At 32.5% G+C, this 20,638-nt stretch overlaps 3 protein-coding genes across 4 annotated transcripts; 2 read left to right on the top strand and 1 right to left on the bottom strand.

Moving 5' to 3' along the window:
• Window positions 1–381: 381 nt before the first annotated feature.
• Window positions 382–2,111, top strand: LOC145159846 (guanosine deaminase). Its single transcript, XM_079078891.1, has 5 exons — window positions 382–538; window positions 1,227–1,286; window positions 1,380–1,570; window positions 1,650–1,754; window positions 1,824–2,111. Exons 1-5 carry the CDS (start codon window positions 523–525, stop codon window positions 2,010–2,012), a joined length of 561 nt encoding a protein of 186 aa, XP_078935017.1. The 5' UTR covers window positions 382–522; the 3' UTR covers window positions 2,013–2,111.
• Window positions 2,112–3,853: 1,742 nt separating this feature from the next.
• LOC145159845 (uncharacterized) lies at window positions 3,854–9,400 on the bottom strand. The gene is made up of 9 exons (XM_079078890.1): window positions 8,459–9,400; window positions 7,999–8,325; window positions 6,090–6,338; window positions 5,447–5,881; window positions 5,294–5,362; window positions 5,040–5,204; window positions 4,713–4,929; window positions 4,324–4,623; window positions 3,854–4,242 (listed from the first exon to the last, which is right to left on the bottom strand). Exons 1-9 carry the CDS (start codon window positions 9,218–9,220, stop codon window positions 4,145–4,147), a joined length of 2,622 nt encoding a protein of 873 aa, XP_078935016.1. The 5' UTR covers window positions 9,221–9,400; the 3' UTR covers window positions 3,854–4,144.
• A 3,275-nt stretch (window positions 9,401–12,675) lies between these two features.
• Window positions 12,676–20,423, top strand: LOC145159844 (ARM repeat superfamily protein). 2 transcript variants are annotated; one of them, XM_079078888.1, is made up of 22 exons: window positions 12,676–12,850; window positions 14,126–14,227; window positions 14,513–14,656; window positions 14,767–14,847; window positions 14,925–14,994; window positions 15,085–15,155; window positions 15,243–15,406; window positions 15,493–15,564; window positions 15,654–15,888; window positions 16,166–16,228; window positions 16,317–16,586; window positions 16,678–16,791; window positions 16,916–17,042; window positions 17,116–17,285; window positions 17,384–17,485; window positions 17,564–17,667; window positions 17,735–18,014; window positions 18,089–18,324; window positions 18,400–18,867; window positions 18,962–19,256; window positions 19,846–20,029; window positions 20,156–20,423. In XM_079078888.1, the coding sequence occupies exons 1-22, from the start codon at window positions 12,743–12,745 to the stop codon at window positions 20,233–20,235; spliced, it is 3,540 nt and encodes a 1,179-aa protein (XP_078935014.1). In that variant the 5' UTR covers window positions 12,676–12,742; the 3' UTR covers window positions 20,236–20,423. The 2 variants fall into 2 exon arrangements, with proteins under 2 accessions (XP_078935014.1, XP_078935015.1); XM_079078889.1 differs by lacking the exons at window positions 12,676–12,850; window positions 14,126–14,227; window positions 14,513–14,656 and having other exon boundaries at window positions 14,919–14,994.
• The last annotated feature ends 215 nt before the right edge of the window (window positions 20,424–20,638 follow it).

Below are 20,638 nucleotides of genomic sequence, written 5' to 3'. Positions count from 1 at the left end.
AAAATAAAAATTTTACTTTAAATTTTCGGGACGTTACAGAATTATTTTAAAATATAATCACAAATCAATAGTGAAGAGACTTCTAAACTAGAAAATGGAGCAGGGAACTATAGAAAGATTATATACAATTAATGTAGATCAAAATAATGTAGGAAATGCTTAGGATTGACTGTATCGAAAATTGTATATTATTATATAAATAAAAAGACCAAATTATATAATTTATATTGATATTAATATTTATTTTTCCTTAATTTTATCAAGCATGTGCTAACGTTCACGGCAAACCACATTATCTTGGAAAAGAAATGGTTGTGTTAATTTAATAATACTTATTAAAAAATCAAAAATCCCCAAAGTTCTGGTTTAAAATTGAGAGCAGATGCATAAGTGGACCGACTTCCACCTTTTCTCCACGTATCTCTTTCTCTCTCGTTATCTTTACAAATCACAATTCATCATTTCTCTGCGTTCTTTTGAATCAAACCCATTGACGCCAACTCACCTTTCCTGAAACCCCACATGGAGGATGCTAATGGTGAGTCTTTCATTTCTTTCGATCGTCTTTCCATCCACATGGCCTTCCTTTTTCGTTTTTTCGTACTTTTGCTTTTGCTTTCAATGTTGTTGATCATGTAATGTCCCCGTCGATCTTCCGATCTTCATTTTATATCATTGATTGCTTCTTGTGTGGTGGATTTTCGTCTGATGATCCCCAATTTAATTTCGTATTTACCTAATAGATCCCATTTTCCCTTTGTTAGGTATCGAAATTGACAATTCATAGTTGAACAGTTTTCATAATTTTGTTTTCGTATTTAGTTTTGTGTTTGCGTCAATGATCTTCTCATGGAGTAGTACTTTTACTACTTTAGACTTGACAGCTTACGAAAAAGAGTAAACATCAAAGATGGAACTAAGTCAATGATAGTACTATATATTATGCATTTATAACTATATCTATTTTTTTTAAAAGGATCCACAATCTGATGATTGATGTTAAGATGAAACCCTGGTATGAAATTTTTGCAAAACTTGTATTCGATCACAGGCTAAATCCCCCTTCAGCAATCGTACATATTCCAATTGCACTAAATGATCATTAGACACTAAAATCAAAATCGTAGTTGGGATTCTTTCATTTTAACTGGTTTCTGAATCGCTATAGTTGGATCTTTAGTTTTATAATTAAATCTGGTCTCATTGTTCTTCTTTTTATTGATTAGTTGTTGAAACTAAAGATGGAACCATCGCAGTTGCTTCTGCTTTTGCTGGACACCAGGAAGGTAAGATAAAAAGATACAATGATGAATGGTGAATAAAAGTGATTAATGCATTACCTATAAAGATTTCAATTCTGGTGATTTTTTTTTGAGCAGCTGTGAAGGATAGAGACCACAAATTCTTGACAAGAGCTGTTGAAGAAGCTTACAAAGGAGTTGATTGTGGAGATGGAGGCCCTTTTGGAGCAGTTGTGGTTCGAAATGATGAAGTTGTTGTGAGTTGCCATAACATGGTTCTAAAACACACTGATCCAACTGCACATGCTGAAGTTACAGCAATAAGAGAGGTTTGATCTTGATCTTGTTGCATATTGACTATTGTATTTTGTTTATGTATTTTAATTTTTATATTTTGTTTAATCTCAGGCATGTAAAAAGCTGAACCAAATCGAGCTCTCAGACTGTGAGATATATGCCTCGTGTGAGCCTTGCCCAATGTGCTTTGGTGCCATTCATCTTTCAAGAATTAAGGTTCTTTTTAAATATTGAATTTTATATATTCATTTGAAGTTTTTTTTAATCTTTATTTGTTATTTGCAGAGGTTGGTTTATGGAGCTAAAGCTGAAGCAGCAATTGCAATTGGATTTGATGATTTTATTGCAGATGCATTGAGAGGTACTGGATTCTATCAGAAGGCTAATTTGGAGATTAAAAAGGCAGATGGGAATGGAGCAATGATTGCTGAACAAGTGTTTGAGAAAACCAAAGCAAAATTTGCCATGTATTGATTCATCTCAATTTGCATATTTCTAACTTTGTAATTGTTCAACAATTTGTTGCTGTTTACTACTGATGATTAAAAATGGTATAAATTCTGATGTTATAAATGCTCAATTTGTCATACATAAGTTTTTTTTTTAAGTGTTAGGTAGTGTTTCTTAAAATAGCATTGAAAGGGACAGACAAACTCTTTTTTTGTGAATATACACTTTGTTGAAGTTTTCTGAAACTGAGAGTTTTCCAATTTGTTGAAGATTTTTTTAAACAAGAACTTTCCAAAAATAGAGTTTTTGGAAATGAAGTGTTACATAAACAAAACGCTTAAAAAACATACCCATGTGCAAAGTACAACTTTCGGCTTTTTAAGATAATAATTAATTATCATCCGTCTCTTCTTATAGGTTTGTTGGTGGATTTTATTTCGATCGACTCAACTAATAGTGTGATCTATTGATTAGTTAATTACCAATGAATATCGTATATTCATTCCATTATAAAGAAAAGAAAACCCTACTACTTTTGGATGTCCCACCAATCAGTTTTACAATCAATAAATTTAAAATATCTAGTTTTCAGTGTATTCAAATGCTAAATATTTTAATTAAACTTTAGGTCATCCGGTACGGAGGCTTTTTCACACATAGAAATCTTATGTGAATGAGATTTTTACTAATGAACATCATCCCAAAGCATAATAATTGTATTGTATTGTGGAGTGATGGTGGTCAAAGATGCTTTGGGGAGTCTCTCTCTCAAATGTATAATAGATGTGTTGTGAAAATACATGATGATGATCTGATATCGTTTTCACCCTTAAATGTATTGTAAGGATACCCATTCGCCTTAGGGACAAATAAATAATGACATTAACAATTGATATCTATCACCAATCATGACATAACTCACATATTTTCATCAATTATAAAAATTAATCGATATACTTTAATAATCGACATATGCTTTTAGAAATATTATTTATTTTAAGTTTTGTATTAATGTCTTTTGAATAGTAATCATAATAACAATAATAATTATAAGCTAATAATAATGGCAACAACAATATAATAAAAGACAACAAAAAATAAAAATACAACATCAAAAAATCAAAGACAAAAGACAAAACAACTGAAAACATAATAAAATACAAAAAATCTCATACGAAGTGTAACTATCAAGAGATATATAATAAATCAATCATTAATTTTATATCTTAACTATAAATTATTTAAAATATAAACCACAATTACTTTTTTCTAGTTACTAACAATTTGTTATTTTTTAAATTTTGTTATATAAACCCTTTACTATATGGTTATTATTACTACTTATTAAATTATGATATGTTGTTGTAATTTATTTTTTGATTTAAAACAAATATGAGGGATATTTTTACCTTTTATAAGAAGCAAAGATGCATAATGAAATATATAACAAAGATAAAAGGTGAAATTGTAAATTGTATTCAAATGAGAATATTTAGTTGCACATATTTGATTCTTCTTAAACTATCTCTAACGTACAAACGCTTTTAAAATTATAATTACATCATTCTAAAATTGTACAATAATTACTCACACGATCAATTCAAGTATTTCTTATGACACAGTAACTTGGACAATGATCAAAATGACATTTAAGAGTTAAGTAATTACAAGGAAAAATATGAAACCATGTTTGGAAGTAAATATTTATCTAACATATATAATTCACTGAATTCCTTTTGGATAGATATACCTACACCCATTTCAATTTAATCATTTAATTCAAGGAAAATGTCTACACTAACAACATGACAAAAAATAATAGTAAAAACATGAGAATAAAAACTTATACTATTAAAAAAGATAACTAAAAAAACAAAATAAATTTATTAAAGAATCACTTGATTGTAGCATTCCAAGATAACAACACTTTTTGGTCTATACTTGTATTACATCTTCTACACTGACAACACTTTCTAAATAAACCTTTTTTTTTCAAATTTTAATAAGAATATTTCCAAAACATACAATGGCTGCAAAACTATATATATTATTATATAGTCCACAACAAGCTGCAAAATCATCAAACAATAACTAATCTATTTACCCTTAAATAACACACATCATCTACACACCTTGTTCATATTGAAGAACACCATTTATGTCAACTTTGGAGGATCAGGGCTGATTAAATTCGCCCATAAATTTGCAAGTGTTACAAAATATGCATCTCCATTCCATATCACCATCTTCATTTCTGCTTACAACACAAAAAAACAATTACAGGGTCAGTTTGGTAATTTCAATTGCTACTCTAATTATTCACTGATTTACACACCTGGGACTATTCGTGGTGATAAAAGTGACAGCTGGCATTGAGATTCCTCTTCATCAAGATTGACAATTGAAAATTCATCAAGATTTCGAATATGACTAATGGACTCTGATAAAGAGTCAACAGATATAACCTCCTCAAGCCCTGAAGTTGACCACAGAGAGTCACATTCTGCTAAAAGACCATAAAGCCCCTCTAAATTTACACCATTTAACAGTATCCACGGTTTGTAAAACTTGACTGCTGCTCCTAATATCACCACCACTCTATAAATCTCTCCAATGGCATTCACAAACTGTTTACCTGAAACAAACAAAAAAGATTAAATTTGAGATTGTGTTATAAGTTATAACACAATCATAAATTTCATCATAGCAAAAAGCAAAAAGTACCTTGTTGTTGAGAGAGTATTTGATGATTGATGTTCTTTTGTAATGATTGATTCCAAATCCATGTGGCATGTTTGAGTTCTTGAGAGCATACTTGAATCACCTTAAACCATTGAGTGACATAATTACATGCTTCGCCCTTTGGAGCTAATTTTATAATTTTCAACACTCTTGTAATGTGGTTGATGAGGTCAATGGCTGTTTGCAAATCTGATTCTGCCTAATCACAAGATACAAGTTAGATTTTATGCTAATAATCCCTCAATCACAAATAATAGCAATAATAAAAAGTTTGAAACTTTATATTTATATAAATTGATAACTACATACTAATGGCAATCTTCTTGATATGTTATATTCTGAGTCGAATATTAGAAAATGTGGCTCATGGAGAGTTTTGATATATTGGTTTAAAGAAATAACTCGTGCCACGTCATCATCTTCATGGACTTCTGTGGATATTATATCTTTTTGGTGAAGCTTCTCAAAGGCCTCCTACAATATGCAAAATAAGTTACTATTGTTATATAATGTTGCATAATCGTCGAATTTACAAATAAAACATATTAAAAAATTTTTAAAACCTGAATTTGTTTATCGAGAGCAGCCACTTTCATCTCTTCACCAGCAAGAGTAGCAGTGATTTGAGCTTTCTAGATAAAAATATAGAAATCACCAATTTAGTGATTTACTAAATCAATATTTTAAATTAAAAACATTATTAGTAGAGCACTGACCTTTAGACCATGAAGATGGTGTCTTGCAACAAAACATAACTCATCCTTTAAATTGGAATATAAATCAATGAAATTGTTTAGTTTCTCTTTAAATGATAAATTCTGATTTTGAGGTTTTGATTGAGAGGAAGCATCCTTGAATTCCCATGAACCATCATCAAAAATATCATCACCATCATCATCATCATCATCATCATCATCATCATTATTCACTACATTAGAACTGATTGGCTCTGATTGGCTGTACAAATCGGATAAAATATCATTTATTGATAAATTTGAGCTAAGAGTACGCATGTGTTTCCCATGTGATGATGATGATTTAAACAATTCATGCTCAAGATTTAAGGAATTATCAACTTCAGTTTCCTCTTCAATGCCAAAAATGGAAAGTGGCACAGGTTGTTTATAATTCTTTGGACTTGGCTCGGATCCCTACAACAATCAAAGAATCATAAAAATAAAATTAATAAAAGGGTTCATGACATGAATATTGGTAACAAACTATCTGAGATTTTTTCAACCATAAGTTGTAATTAGGTTCACTAGAAGTTAGGTGAATGAATGAAAATACTATAATAAAAGATATAATGGTAGGAAATAAAATGATAAACATTAAGCAAGCTTAAATAGTTAAATCTACCTGTGGCTTTGATCCAGCTTCTTGAAATGATATCTCAGATTTCCCAACATTTTCATCATCATTACCCTCAACAGAAGGTTGTGACACTGTGGCATTTTTACTTTTGTTTGACTCAGTTTGAGAGAATGACACTGAGGAGACAATGTTTTGAGCCACTGGACTTTGTCTGAAATCAAATCCATTGTTCTTCTCCTTGTGTGAATCATCATTAAGTCCATTTGGAAATGAAAATAGATCATCGGATACTTCCTGCATGTTTAGGTCAACCTCAAATTAGACGTGGTCAAACCTGGATATCAATCAAGTGTATGATAAGTTGATAACTAATGTCAACCCTATAACAGAGTAACAGTTTTGATTCATTTAAGTTTATAATTGCGTAAAAGTAATTAAAATGTTGGGCATAACTTATTAATTGAAGGAAAGGGGATTTGTTTTGATCAACTATATAATTAATTAAAAGATTTGGGGAAGATAACATGGAAGTTATGTTACGGAAAGGGACAAAATATGTTGTCATTTAAGTGTAATTGAAGTTGTAATTGGAAGTTTAGGGAGGGTAGTTTGGGGAACTCACTTTGATAGCTGGTGGTTAATTAGCCTAAGGAAGCTATAAATAGAGGGGAAAGAGAAGATTAAATCCCTTAATCACCTTTTTTTAATGAATTTCACCATAAAAAGAGACTAGAGAGAAAGGAGAATTTGGGCCCTTAATCAAGTTTTAGTGTTCTTGAGATAATTAACACAAACTGACGAATTAAATGAAGTTTGGTAATTGGTAGTGCTAATTTGTGCAATTTCAAAACAGAAAAAATCGTTCAGTAATCATTAGCAATAGAAATCATCATAATCCAGAATGGAAGATAACATATAAGAGGAAACACCGAAACATCAGGATCCAGAGTTGAATGTTCATAGAAATCACAAATCATAGAGAAAAATGATTTCATATTCATACACAGAAGAGAGGAATCATACAAATCGGAAATTCCTATCCACAGAATTAGGAAATCATAACACTTCATATCATAGAAATCACCTATAATGCTTTTATTGAACAACCATAAATTACGCACATGTGCAATAAAAACTCTCAAAAGGAGTTTACATCTTCACAAGTTATGTTAGGTTTCAAATCTACAAAAAGTAGTCCTAGAGTAGGTTGCAAATTCTGCTGTTTAAAACATATAGATTTGCAACGAGAAGTAGGTTGCTATATTTCTGTTTAAAATATATAAACAACAACAGCATATGCCATATGTATATGTATATGTGCATTATAGCATATGGCTATATATGCTATAATGCACATGTGCATATTCGTATAAGAAAACCTCAAGGAGGGGTTTACCTCTTTATAAGTAGTGCTAGGTTTCATTTTTACCTAATATAACCAAATAAAAGAGACAACATTGTTGTAACAGAATAGGTGATTTCTTGTTAAATGCATTATGCATATGCAAATGATACTTATGCCTTTTGATTCTTTATGTTTTAAGTGTTTTTCATGATTGTTTACATATGTGCATATTTCATTATGTAATATACAATACATACACCTCTGAATGTGATAAAACAGAGTTTTCTGGTGGAACAGAATCAAATGGAGTTTTTGGATGAATGTGAGTAGGATTTATGGATGAACTGGATGTAATGGAATGATAATCATGGCCTTGATATTATGCGATAAAACAGACACTCAGATTGTACATTATGCATCTAAGCAACATTTGAAAGAATTTGTCCCAGTTATCTCTCATCAAGACCACCTTAAAATAGCCTAATATGTTTGCTTCATAAGATTTGAATCTAATTCATTTGCTTCATTCAACACTGATATTGAAACGTGTGCCACATATTTTCAAGAAATGACAAAAAGACTTAAAAAAAAAGCCATGTGATTGTGTACCTTCTTCTTTGATGGTTGTTCCATAAATGCAGCCTCAAACTCCCCAAAACTATCAACACTCCTACCTAGTGGATTTGAATTTAACTCATTTGTGGTATCTTTGGAATTAGCTTTTATGTCAGCTGCAAAGCCATTCTGAATGTTTGTGATTGGCTTGGAGTTGAATCCACTATCAGTTACATGAGATTCAACAAAAACTCCATTGTTTGGTGCTCCAAATAGATCATTAGGCCTATGCGAACCATTGTTTGGTGTTCCTAACGGATCATTAGGCCCATGTGAGCCATCTTGTAGACTTGGAGGAGACACAGTCTTCTCAGAACGTTCCTAAAAGAGAGGATTCAAACAGTCAAGGTGCACTCTTTTCCTATGGCGGAGTGTAATTGTAAGCAGATGCATCAAGTGAAATTCCAGAAAAGGGATTACGATCTCAATACTAACATGAAGCAACAATCATTACCTTATTATCCTTCCCATTTTGCGCTAACTTGGACTCTGAGTAAGCATCCATGAATTCCCAGCCGCCTTCATCATCAGATCCATGATACCCAGAAGCACCAACTGAATGAAAGCTAAAAGAACTCAAGGATTCCGATTTTGAAAAAGGATCCTTGGATACAGCTAAATTTCTTGCAGTATAGTTCAATCCATTGCCATTATCGGCCGCCTTTGTGGCAACTGAATGAAAGCTAAAAGAACTCAAGGATTCCGATTTTGAAAGGGGATCCTTGTATACAGATGAACTTCTTGCAGTAGAGTCCAATCCATTGCCATTATCGGCCGCCTTTGTGGCCATCTGCTGCTGTCTCGGACCATAAAGATCCGCGATCAGGTCATTGATACCCAGATTAGCATTACTTTTATCATTATTGTTATTGGATGGAAAACCACTATTACCAGGAAAAGATGATTGCTTAACATCATTTCCTGCCACAGGCATAACCGGTTTCTTATCTTCCTCCTCCTCCTCTTCTTCACCTCCAAATAGAGATAGCGGCAAAGCTCCTTTTATCTTTTCCCACTTTGGCGTTGTCTGTATCTGTGGCTGCGGCTGTGGAGAATTAAGATTGTGATCTGTTGCGTTGTTTCCGACAAAATTGAAATCCCCCCAATCGTCGTCGTCGCCGGTGGTGGCTGGAATCTGAGAGGAGGAATTAGGCGTCGGCTGGTTAGAGGCGAATGTGAATTCACCGAAAGAGTCGTCGTCATCGTCGTCCGCCATAACTGTGGGTTGCTTTTCTTCTCCGACGCTCCGAATGGTTTGATGCGCACAAGATGGTATGATCAATATCTTCGTCTTGTGCTCAAATTGTGAGGTTTCATTGTGAGTTGGTTTTGCATCGACACATATGGGGTGTTTGGACGTGCCTTTTAAGGGTTTTCAGGTTTTGCAAAATTACACAAAGAGAATTGATACTTTTAGTTGCTCTTTTGTATGATAAAAATTGAATCTTTTTCTAATTCTGATTCCTTTTTGTGATTCACAATGTTTGTTGGTCTATGGATTGTCAAAATTAACGGTTAAAAAGTAACTCCTAAAATTATCTCTATCAAAGAGATAAAATTCATTTCCTTTAAGACTATTCTGAATGTACAACTCGATTTCGGTAGTCATATTTCATTTCAGTTGGAAAATACAGATTTTTTAAAATATATATATATATATATATATATATATATATATATATATATATATATATATATATATATATATATATATATATTGGTCTTATAATCGATTTAGTATTTATGTATATATTTTATTATATTAAGTCTCAAAGTCGGTAATCGTATTCAATTTGACAATTTTACCTGAATAACAGGTCATCTAACTTTTAAAAATTACATTTTTGACCTAGATTTTAATTTTTTTTACAAATTTGGTCCAAAATTTATATTTTTGGCCTATATTTTAAATGTTATTATAAATTTGATCCAAAATTTACCCTTTTGGCCCATATTTCAGAATTTTATTATGAATTCATCATAAATTTAGTTTTTTTACAACATTTTTTCTCAAAAAAAAATTGAATATATTTTTTCTTTATAAAATCATATTTATATAAAAAAACATATATTCACATAAAAAACCTTATATTTTATATATAAAAACTTTTCTGTATACGAAATACCTATTTAAAAAAATAGGTATTTATTAAGTACATAAATATATACAAATCTATTTTTATAAAAAAATATATAAAAACACGTATTTTACAAGAAAAAATGTATACAAACATCGTTTTTATTATAAATACATTTTGTAAAAACATATTTATATGCACCCAAATAAGTGCTTGTGTACATTTGTTTTATAAAAACATATTTTTATATTTTTTATAAACACCTATTTTATAATAAACACAACTGTATTTAAACACGTTTATATATGAAATGTATACAAACACGTATTTTATAAAAAATATATCCAAACACGTTTTTGTAAACAAATGTATACAAACATGATTATATATATATATATATATATATATATATATATATATATATATATATATATATATATATACAAACATGTTTTCGATAAAAAACATCATTTGAGAAGTAAATTATCGACAATTAAATTATCATTTTAAATGTATACTCTAAATAATAGTTATATAAGAATTAATATCATAAAATAATAAATCATATTCAAAATTCAAAAGGAATTTTGATCACTGATAAAATATGTACATCTTCAAATTAAAAAACAAAATTTATCGCCATACAACTTTTTTTTCAACCCACACAACGTTATATTTTTGTTTTAAACCCAAAATAATATATCAAAATGGGTTAATTTCCAATTTATAAGTTACCATCTTCCAAAACAAATTAGATTTCACTATTAGGGGTTACCTTTTATGTGAAAATATGTTTTTTTTGTATAAATATGATTTTTTTTAAAGAAAAAACATATTCGAAATTTTTTTTGAGAAAAAAAGTTAAAAAAGAAAAACTAAAGTTATGATGAATTCATAACAAAATTTTGAAATCTATGCCAAAAAGGTAAAATTTTGACCAAATTTGTAATAAAATTTAAAATATTTGCCAAAAAGTGTAAATTTTAGACCAAGTTTGTAATAAAATTTAAAATCTAGGCCAAAAGTGTAATTTTGAAAGTTGGAGGACATGTTGACAGGGTAAAAGAGTTAAATTGAATAGGGGTGGAATTGGTACGGTACCGAGTATTTTTTTCCCAAACCGTTTACCGTACCAATTTTAATTGGTATGTAATTTTAGTTACCACTACCGTACCAAGTACAGTTGGTACCAACTTAATTGGCTACCAGTAAGTTCGGTTGGTACATGTTGGTAATGGTATATACCAACATGTATGGGTGTGTTAGGAGTTAAGATTTATGTGTTATTGTGCACTTAAAAGATACATGTAGGTTTTGTAAATAAGAGTTTTCTGAATGGTTGGATTGGAAATTCGATACAATTTTTTTTTTATATTTTTGTACCATGAGTTTAAACTAAACAATAGAGTAAATTGGATATGTTAATATGAGTTTAAACTTTAAAAGCTACTAGACGGTAAATGCTAATATCAAAGCACTTGAACTCTTAACCGTCAAATACATTTAAAGTTTAAATATACAATACTTTATATATATGAAAAATAACTTGGTTGGTACGGTAATACCGTGACATTTAAAACCTTGTACCATTACCGTACCATTATTAATTAATTGGTACGGTACTACCAGCCAAACATGTTGACTACCAAACATATTGGCTACCAACATAATTGGTTCGGTTGGTACACATGTTGGTTGGTTTTCCATGGTACATATTTGCCACCCCTAAAATTGAATACGATTATCGATTTTTAGGACTTAATTGAATAAAAAAGTATAAGGACTAAGTCGATTATGAGGCTAATATGTAATGACTTTTTTGCAGTTTTCCCTTTAATATTAAACAAAATAATCATTGAATAACTTAATAAAAAATACTACGTTTTTTCTTTTTGGGTGAATGAATTTTTTGTTTGGTATTTCGGATTAACTTTATGTCGTTTAAAAAATTATGACAAAAAAGTATATTCAAGACTAATATTGTTGACCATTTGAGTGTAACATCCCAAAATAAGGTGCATTTTTCATTCTTGAGTCTTTTTCCTAAAATGTCAAATTAAGTCCCTAAAAGAGAAAAATTTGCAAGATACTATGCGGGGCGTACGCATGAGTACGTGCATCATGCAGAATCGCGGAGGCCATCTAGTACGATGGGCGTATTAGGCTCAGGTGCAAAACCCTAATTTCGAGTTGGTCTCTATATAAAAAACATTATGGTCTCATTTCTAGCCACCCTTATCAGCCTCCAACCCCCTCTAAAACCCTAATCTCGTGTGTGTGGCTTGTGTGTGTGTGTGTTTTGCAAATTTGAGTGTTTTTGGCTCTTATAGTTAAAGAAGAAGGTTATCCGAAGTATACATAAGTCTGACACACACACCACTACTAGATGTAAACCTCCATTTGGACTCACAATCGAATTGATTGAACCGAAAACCGATCATCTAACGTCTAACCGATTAAACAAAAAAATCGGATTTTAAAAATTGATGAGAATACATTGGTCTATTAGAAAATAAATATATTAAAATATAATAAATTTTAAATTAAGAAAGAAACGGTATAACTTTTTTTAAACTTAACACTGTGGTTTAGAACATTACCCCATTGCAAGCTTTCCTCTTTCTAAAACCCTCACTCACACGTTAGTCGTTGCCGCGACCATGGACAGCAGTGGTACAGCGAGCGATGTTGCCCGAGCTATCGTCGCCGCCCTTGGCTGGAGCTCTTCGTCCGACGATCGCAAATCGGCTATGTCGTACTTAGAATCTGTATGTTCATTTGTGTTTTATTTTACAATTTTTTCTATCGATCTGTGAGTATATTACGTCCCTTCTCTTGCACTATTCGGGTTTTGGTTGCAAAACGTGTTTATTTCACAAGTTTGATCATACGCTGCCTACGAATCAGTGGATGTGGCGTATTTTGAAGATTTTTTTTTTTCGTATGTGAAGTTATGTATGGAAATGCGATGAACGAACTTCTGCAATGTCGTGTTAATTGTTAGTAATTGAGAAAAATTAATATTAGGTTCATCTGAGGTTCCACATGTTTCACTTCCCAATAGATTTTGAAATTTATTTCATGTCACTTTTGAAAAATCCGTACATTCTTTTGAGGTTTTTTTGGCAAACTTAATCCTTCATATGATGCTGGAGTTGAAAGGTAATACAAGTTAGAAATAAACTATCGTTAAAAGTATTGAGAAACAAAAAGAACAAAGAACTGGACAAGTGTTATAGAGAAATTATAGTATGAAGAATAGAAGAGTGGAAAGCTCGAAGCTATACATACAACTGTAGGCCTAATGTGAAACTTGATTGTGTTAAAGGAGAAGAAGATGTGCTTATTATACTAATGATCAAGTTGTTCCAGTCTATGCATCACCTGCTACAGTTTACACCTATTACTAAACCTGATGTCACTGTTGTGGGTACTAGAGGGTCTAAAAACTATTGGTTGCTGAGGCATATGATTATGTCATAAACCCTTGCCATCTATAGTTTATAGTGGACATCATTCACCTCAAGTAATGTAGTCTTCACATTCTCTCTTGGATTATCAGAAGATCCAAGAGAGAAAGGAGCAGTGGCATTAACGACATTAGAATTATCAGCATCAGAGATTCAGACTTGACGAAAGAGAAATTGAGTAATTGAAGAAGATGATGGACAGTAGAAAAGGATCAAATTCAGATTGATACCATGTTACAGTTGAAAGAAGAAAGAGTTGGAAAAGTTTTCTTCATTGATTGAATGAATTGTTACAAACGAAATGAGAAACATATATACACGTTTTAACTAATCACTAACAGAATGGTAACTAACTTAACTTTCTAACAACCTATATGCTTGTGATAAGCATGTGACTAATTACAAAAATCATAGCTAACAATTCCCTACATGTCTCTAGACACTATATGTGATTGGGTTTCTTATATATTGTTATGCAATGTAGATCTATGGAAAAGTACTTGCTCTTTTCCTATGGATATTGGTATCCACATACATTTTGCTTAATGAGCCTTATTTATCCTTTTTCTATAGGTAAAATCTGGGGATGTTCGTGTTTTGGCAAGCACATCATTTCTTTTAGTCAAGAAAGATTGGCCTTCTGAAGTTCGTCTGCATGCATTCAAATTATTGCAGGTTCTTTTCTTACTTCTATGCTGATTTTTTCTTCTCATCTAGTGATTTAAATAAAAGTAACATGACTGTTTATCTTTGCCAAAACCCTTCTTTATCCTTTTTGTTTTTTGAGTTTTATAAACAAACATTTAGGAGGCTGTAGGCATTTGGTTAGACTTTCAATGCTTTTGACCTGTTACAGATAAAACCTAACCCTAGCCCAAATCTACCCATTTTTAGGTAAATGGGTCAACATAACTGCCTCTAACAACAAATCTTTTTTAATGATTATGTTATTGCATGCAGCATCTAGTGCGACTAAGATGGGAAGAATTGAGCCCTGAAGAAAGACGGGAATTTGCAAAAGTCTCTATGGATTTAATGAACGAAATTGCAAACAGTTCTGGAGAGTGGGCTCTAAAAAGTCAAACAGCTGCTCTCATTGCTGAGGTTTACTTCTATTTTCATTTTGAACTTTTTTAGCTTCATAAGTTCCATGCAATTGGTTTATTTGCTTTGTCATCATCATCATCATCATCTTGTATCTATCTTTGATACAGATAGTCAGGAGAGAAGGCGTAAGTCTATGGCAAGAACTTGTTCCATCTCTAGTAGCTCTTTCCAACTCTGGCCCCACACATGTAAAGAAAATCCATTTCCTGTTCTTTTTTATTTGCTTTTCACTAAATGTTGAAGCTGATTTTTGTTCTAGTTGTAGGCTGAGATGGTGTGTATGATGCTGAGGTGGCTTCCTGAAGATATCACTGTTCATAACGAAGACTTAGAAGGTTTGGAGTTACAAGTTACAACTATTCTCTCTTATCTTATTGATATTTCTTTATAAAATTCACTAATTTTTTTACTTTTAATCTATGCAGGTGATCGACGTAGACTGTTGTTACGTGGGTTAACTGAATCTTTGCCTGAAATCCTTCCATTGTTGTATACAGTAAGTATTGTTTATTGTTTAATTAATGGTTATGGATGTCTGTATTAATTGCATACTTGTTCTTATTTTATTACACTTCTCATTCAGTTATTAGAAAGACACTTTGGAGCTGCCATGACTGAAGCAGGTAGGCAACAACTTGAAGTTGCAAAGCAGCATGCAGCTACAGTAACAGCTACTCTTAATGCCATCAATGCCTATGCTGAGTGGGCCCCAGTTCCTTATCTTTCAAAATATGGCACAATCCATGGGTATGTATGATCTTTTTTACTTTTATAAAAAACACTTCCAGTTATTATATTCTAAGTTTCTAACAACCATTCTTCCTTTCAACTAGTTGTGGCTTTCTACTATCTTGTCCTGATTTCCGACTTCATGCGTGTGAGTTTTTCAAGCTTGTGTCCTCTAGGTAAGCAATTGGTATGTTGGCTATGTTATAAATTCATTGACTTTTTTGCCCCTGGTTTCACTTATTAACAACCAGATCATGGTCTGTAGGAGGAGACCTGCTGATGCAGATTCTAATTTTGATTCTGCAATGAGCAGCATTCTTGTCATATTGATGAATGTATCTACAGAGTTTTTACGGGTATCAGAGACAAATTCTGGCATTATTAGTGATAGTGACTTTGAGTTTGCAGAGTGTATATGTGAAAGTTTGGTGTCTTTTGGTTCTACAAACTTGCAATGCATCACTGGTGATAGTGAAATACTATCTCTCTATTTACAAAAGGTAATGTAATAGATCAACTAAAGAGCTGCTTCTTTTTGGACAAAAAGACTAAATGAGTTAAGCAAAAAACCTGGATTAATGTATTCAGACACCAACCCTTTACTCATATGTCTTTTTTTTTTTAATCTCAATTCCATTCACGTTAAACTTAAAGAATATTGTGAAAATTGTTTGTTGGAATGTTAAATGTGGTGAGGGTAAAATGGTCATTTAATCTTATGTTAGACAACTATAAGTGATTAAGATGTATGATTCTCATTTGAAAATGTTTTTGCAGATGGTGCAGTATTTCAGACATTATAAGATTGAGCTTCACTATCAGTCCCTTGTATTTTTACTGGTATATTAAAAGTTTCTGCAAGTAGTTTTTGTTTAGTGTTTTAATAACAGTATGTACTCAAAAATTCATCATAATGTTTGTTGATCAGGCATTAGTGAGAGATTCACTCTCGAAGCCAAAGACAGTTGGAGATGGGTCAGTTGACAATCTTGCCCCTGGTTCAGGGCAGGCTGATAATCATAAAAGAAAGATCTTACCTTTTGTAAATGATGAGATATGTAGCATCATGTTGGATATATCTTTTCAGAGAATGCTTAAAAAAGAAAAATCTAACCCTGGAAATGAACTTGCTGTATTGGAATTATGGAGTGATGACGTGGAGGGCATGGGAGATTTTGGCCAATATCGTGCAAAGCTGGTGAGTATATATGTGAGGTCAAACTGGTCAATTAACCATCTTATATATCTATTCCATTTTTCTAACATTATTAAATTCTTGGAATGTACAGCTGGAATTGGTTCGACTTATTGCTTCTTTCAAACCTCTTATAGCCATTACCAAAGTTTCAGACAGAATCATTATGATCATTAAGAGCCTTCTTCTTTCCCCACTGCCTTCTCAGGTCTGATTATGAAAAATGACCATTTTACCCTTCTATCTAGAAAAATGACCACAGTAAAAAAAGTTATAGAAAGAAAGTTAAAAATGTAAAAAGACTTAAATACCTTTCTGAATTCAAATTTCAGAATTTAACCATACTAGAAAGCATGCAACTTGCTGTGGAGAATGTTTTGGGAGCTGTTTTTGATGGTCAAAATGATGAGAATGGGAGTGCTTCTGATGCTCAACTTGCTTCTTGCAGAATTCTAGAAGGTTCTTTTTTTATACTTTTTTACTGTGTGTACACTCTCAGATCTTATAACACACCGTTTACTGTGAACTTCAGGTCTACTTCAACAACTTCTTTCTTTGAAATGGAGTGAACCTGAATTAGTTGAAGTTCTTGGGCACTATTTAGAAGCACTGGGACCCTTCTTGAAGTATTATCCGGATGCTGTTGAAAGTGTTATCAAGAAACTCTTTGAGCTCCTAACCTCATTGCCAATAGCTGTCAAGGTATGCTTTTCACTTGTTCTTTATACAAAAACAAAATCCAGTTTGACTTACTTTATTTAAATATTTACTTATTTACCATGCCTTTTTTTTTAACTCAGGATCCTGCAACTAGTAGATCTAGACATGCAAGATTACATATTTGCACAGCCTTTATACGATTAGCCAAAACTGCTGACACTCGTCTTTTACCCCACATGAAGGTAATTAATTAATTCAATTAACCTGTCTCATAATACTTTTGATTATAATATTTGATATTTGTTTTATTTTGATAACAGGGCATAGCAGACATGGTGTCATATCTGCAAAAAGAAGGTCAATTACTTCGTGGTGAACACAATCTTTTTGGTGAATCATTTCTCATTATCGCATCTGCAGCTGGGTAATTTACTTTTAACCTTTTACTTTATTTCATTGATATTTACTAATTTTTCTGTAATTAAATACAGACCTCAACAGCAGCAAGAAGTTATGACCTGGTTACTTGAGCCTTTAAGCAGTCAATGGACACAAATCGAGTGGCAAAACATGTATTTATCCGATCCATCAGGCCTGGTTAAATTGTGTGGTGAAACACAGTTTATGTGGTCATTATTTCACACTGTAACTTTCTTTGAAAAAGCACTTAAAAGAAGTGGGGTTAAAAAAGGAAATCTGAATGTTAATAATTCTACTCCTTCTCATCCATTGGCTTCTCATCTCCCATGGATGCTCCCACCTCTTCTCAAAGTAAGACTATAAATATATCTCAAAATCTTATAAGCAAATTATATCTAAAATTATGTTTTTTTCTTTGTTGTCAGCTTCTTCGTGCTATGCATTCTCTTTGGTCGCCATCTGTCACTCAATTGTTACCTGGAGAAATAAAGTCTGCTATGATCATGACTGATGCTGAACGAACAAGTCTTCTTGGTGAAAGTACGAAAATGCCCAAGGGTACAATAACTTTCACTGATGGCTTGCAAAACACAAAAGACGGAAATCCAGAACCAAACGAAACCGATATCAGAAACTGGTTAAAGGGTATCCGAGATAGCGGGTAAGTTAAGTAACCATTAACCAATGTGGCATAATTACCATTTTGCCCTTAACAGTCTTTATGTATTGGCTCTAGGTATAATGTACTGGGTCTATCAACAACAGTTGGAGACTCGTTTTTCAGATGCATGGATATTGAAGCGGTTGACTTAGCACTAGTTGAGAATATTCAGTCAATGGAGTTCAGACATATAAGACAACTTGTTCATTCAATTTTGATCCCATTAGTGAAAAACTGTCCTTCTGATCTATGGGACATATGGTTAAAAAGACTAATGTACCCTCTTCTTGTATATTCTCATCAAGCTCTTAGAATCTCATGGTCTGGTCTCTTGGATGAAGGGCGCGCAAAAGTTCCAGATTTTAATGGAGTTTTAGGTGGATCTGATTTGAAAGTTGAAGTAATGGAAGAAAAGTTACTACGTGGCTTAACCCGTGAGATTTCAACTCTACTTTCAGTTTTGGGGGGCCCAGGGTTGAACCCTGGGCTCAATTCTGAACAGTCTTCTAAAGATTCTAATGCCGTGTCAACCTCTTTAGTTGGGTATGTAATATGTTATATGTATAGCTGCACATGAGTCCTTAATATATTTTTTAGTTTTTAATTTGAAAATTGAAATAATTGTGGATTTGTGCAGGTTTCTTTTGAAGAACAAGGATATAGCTGTTCCGATGTTGAGTTTGTGTTTAGATGCTTTTAGATGGACGGATGGTGAGTCGACTATTAAGGTTGCATCCTTCTGTGGGGCCGTGGTCAACCTGGCTATGTTGACTGATAATGTTGAGCTACGACAATTTGTTTGTAAAGATCTTTTTTCGGGGATAATTCAAGGTTTAGCACTCGAGTCAAATGCTTTTACTAGTGCTGACCTTGTTAGTCTGTGTCGAGAAATATTTGTAAACTTTTGCAAGGACGACCCTACGCCCAGACAAGTAAGTATTTTTTTACTATTTTTTTTTCTTTGGGCCCCACAGAACAGAACAGGTTGTACTGCGTTCGACGTGTATTGGACTGGGGCCGAGACTGATGCCAATGAGATAAAAAAAATTGCATACTTTTTGTCCCACTCAAAAAGGTGGGACATGGACTCGCTCTCGGTCTCTCGTTTATGAAAAAAGACGTAAATGCCCTTCTTATTCTCATCATCGAAAATTACCCTAGTGACCTTATCCAGTCCCGTCATGTGTAACGAACGCAGCCGTAAGGCTGCGTTTTCTTACACTGGACTGAACAAGATTTGTAGGGATATTTTCGATGATGAGGATTAGAAGGGTATTTACGTCTTTTTTCATAAACAAGAGACCGAGAGCGAGTCCATGTCCCACCTTTTTGAGTGGGACAAAAAGTTTGCAATTTTTTTTGTCTCATTGACATCGGTCTCGGTCGCAGTCCAATACATGTCAAACACAGTACAACCTGTTTTATACTGTAGGGAACTAAAGGTCTACAGTTTTAAGCATTTCTACTAAGGGAAAGCTTAAATATTAAATATTGCATTGTTTATTGTGAAAATTTGTATAGATTTTGCTGTCACTTCCTTGCATTACACCTCAAGATCTGGCGGCATTCGAAGAAGCATTGGGGAAGACGAGTAGTCTTAAGGAACAAAAGCAGCTTATGAGAAGCTTGTTGTTGGTAGGTACTGGAAACCAGTTGAAAGCACTTGCTGTTCAAAAAAGTGTGAACGTAATCACTAATGTTGTAGGTAAGAAAGGAAGGACCTTCTTGAATCTACAGATAACCATACATATGCATGCATATATAAATATAAATAAAATCCACATCTATATTATGGTGTGTTCTAAAAACCCTCAATTTTGGTGTTTTTCAGCAAGACCTCGAAGCTCAATATCTGCCTCAGATTCCAGAACTGAAGATGGAGGTGCAATCGGTTTGGCTGTTATTATGTAGGCTTGATTGGTCGTTTTATGTAGAAAACGAGTTTTATTGAGTTTGAGATGTACACAAAAACGAATAGTTTTTGAAGATGTATCTAACAAGGTCTCTTCCTATTCCTGATGTATGTAACAAATCATTATATGATACTTACTTCACTAAATCATGTTTGCGAAATGTCAATGTTTTATTAGTTGTGTTTCTGGTTTTTGTGCCTTTTATGATTTTTTTTTTCCTGATACATTAGTATATGCCAACGTACTAAAAAATAAATTAATTGGTAATAAAGTAATTAGAGGAACAAAGTTGACGATAATACATGATTTGGATGAGAAAGTGATGGCTACCAAAAACGTGGTGGCCTAGCTGTTGGAAGTTTGTATGCTTTTTAATATGGTGTTTTTGTTCTTTGCGCTTC

This window comes from Lactuca virosa, chromosome 2 (assembly GCF_052849685.1).
Source record: "Lactuca virosa cultivar CGN04683 chromosome 2, Lactuca_virosa_CGN04683_v6, whole genome shotgun sequence".
Taxonomy (NCBI): Eukaryota; Viridiplantae; Streptophyta; class Magnoliopsida; order Asterales; family Asteraceae; genus Lactuca; species Lactuca virosa.
Note: the sequence above shows the minus strand (reverse complement) of the source record. Positions and strands in the feature narration are given on the sequence as shown.

Bases quoted from the DNA above. Each gene is read 5' to 3' on its own strand.
- LOC145159846 (XM_079078891.1), top strand. The intron at 1,287-1,379 runs GTAAGATAAAAA...TTTTTTGAGCAG, and splicing joins TTTTGCTGGACACCAGGAAG to CTGTGAAGGATAGAGACCAC. The intron at 1,755-1,823 runs GTTCTTTTTAAA...TGTTATTTGCAG, and splicing joins TTCATCTTTCAAGAATTAAG to AGGTTGGTTTATGGAGCTAA.
- LOC145159845 (XM_079078890.1), bottom strand. From the start codon at position 9,220: ATGGCGGACGACGATGACGACGACTCTTTCGGTGAATTCACATTCGCC. The intron at 5,882-6,089 runs GTAGATTTAACT...TGATTGTTGTAG, and splicing joins AAGCTGGATCAAAGCCACAG to GGATCCGAGCCAAGTCCAAA. The intron at 4,243-4,323 runs GTGTGTAAATCA...TGTTGTAAGCAG, and splicing joins ATCACCACGAATAGTCCCAG to AAATGAAGATGGTGATATGG.
- LOC145159844 (XM_079078888.1), top strand. From the start codon at position 12,743: ATGGACAGCAGTGGTACAGCGAGCGATGTTGCCCGAGCTATCGTCGCC. The intron at 17,043-17,115 runs GTTCTTTTTTTA...TGTGAACTTCAG, and splicing joins TTCTTGCAGAATTCTAGAAG to GTCTACTTCAACAACTTCTT. The intron at 17,668-17,734 runs GTAATTTACTTT...AATTAAATACAG, and splicing joins ATTATCGCATCTGCAGCTGG to ACCTCAACAGCAGCAAGAAG.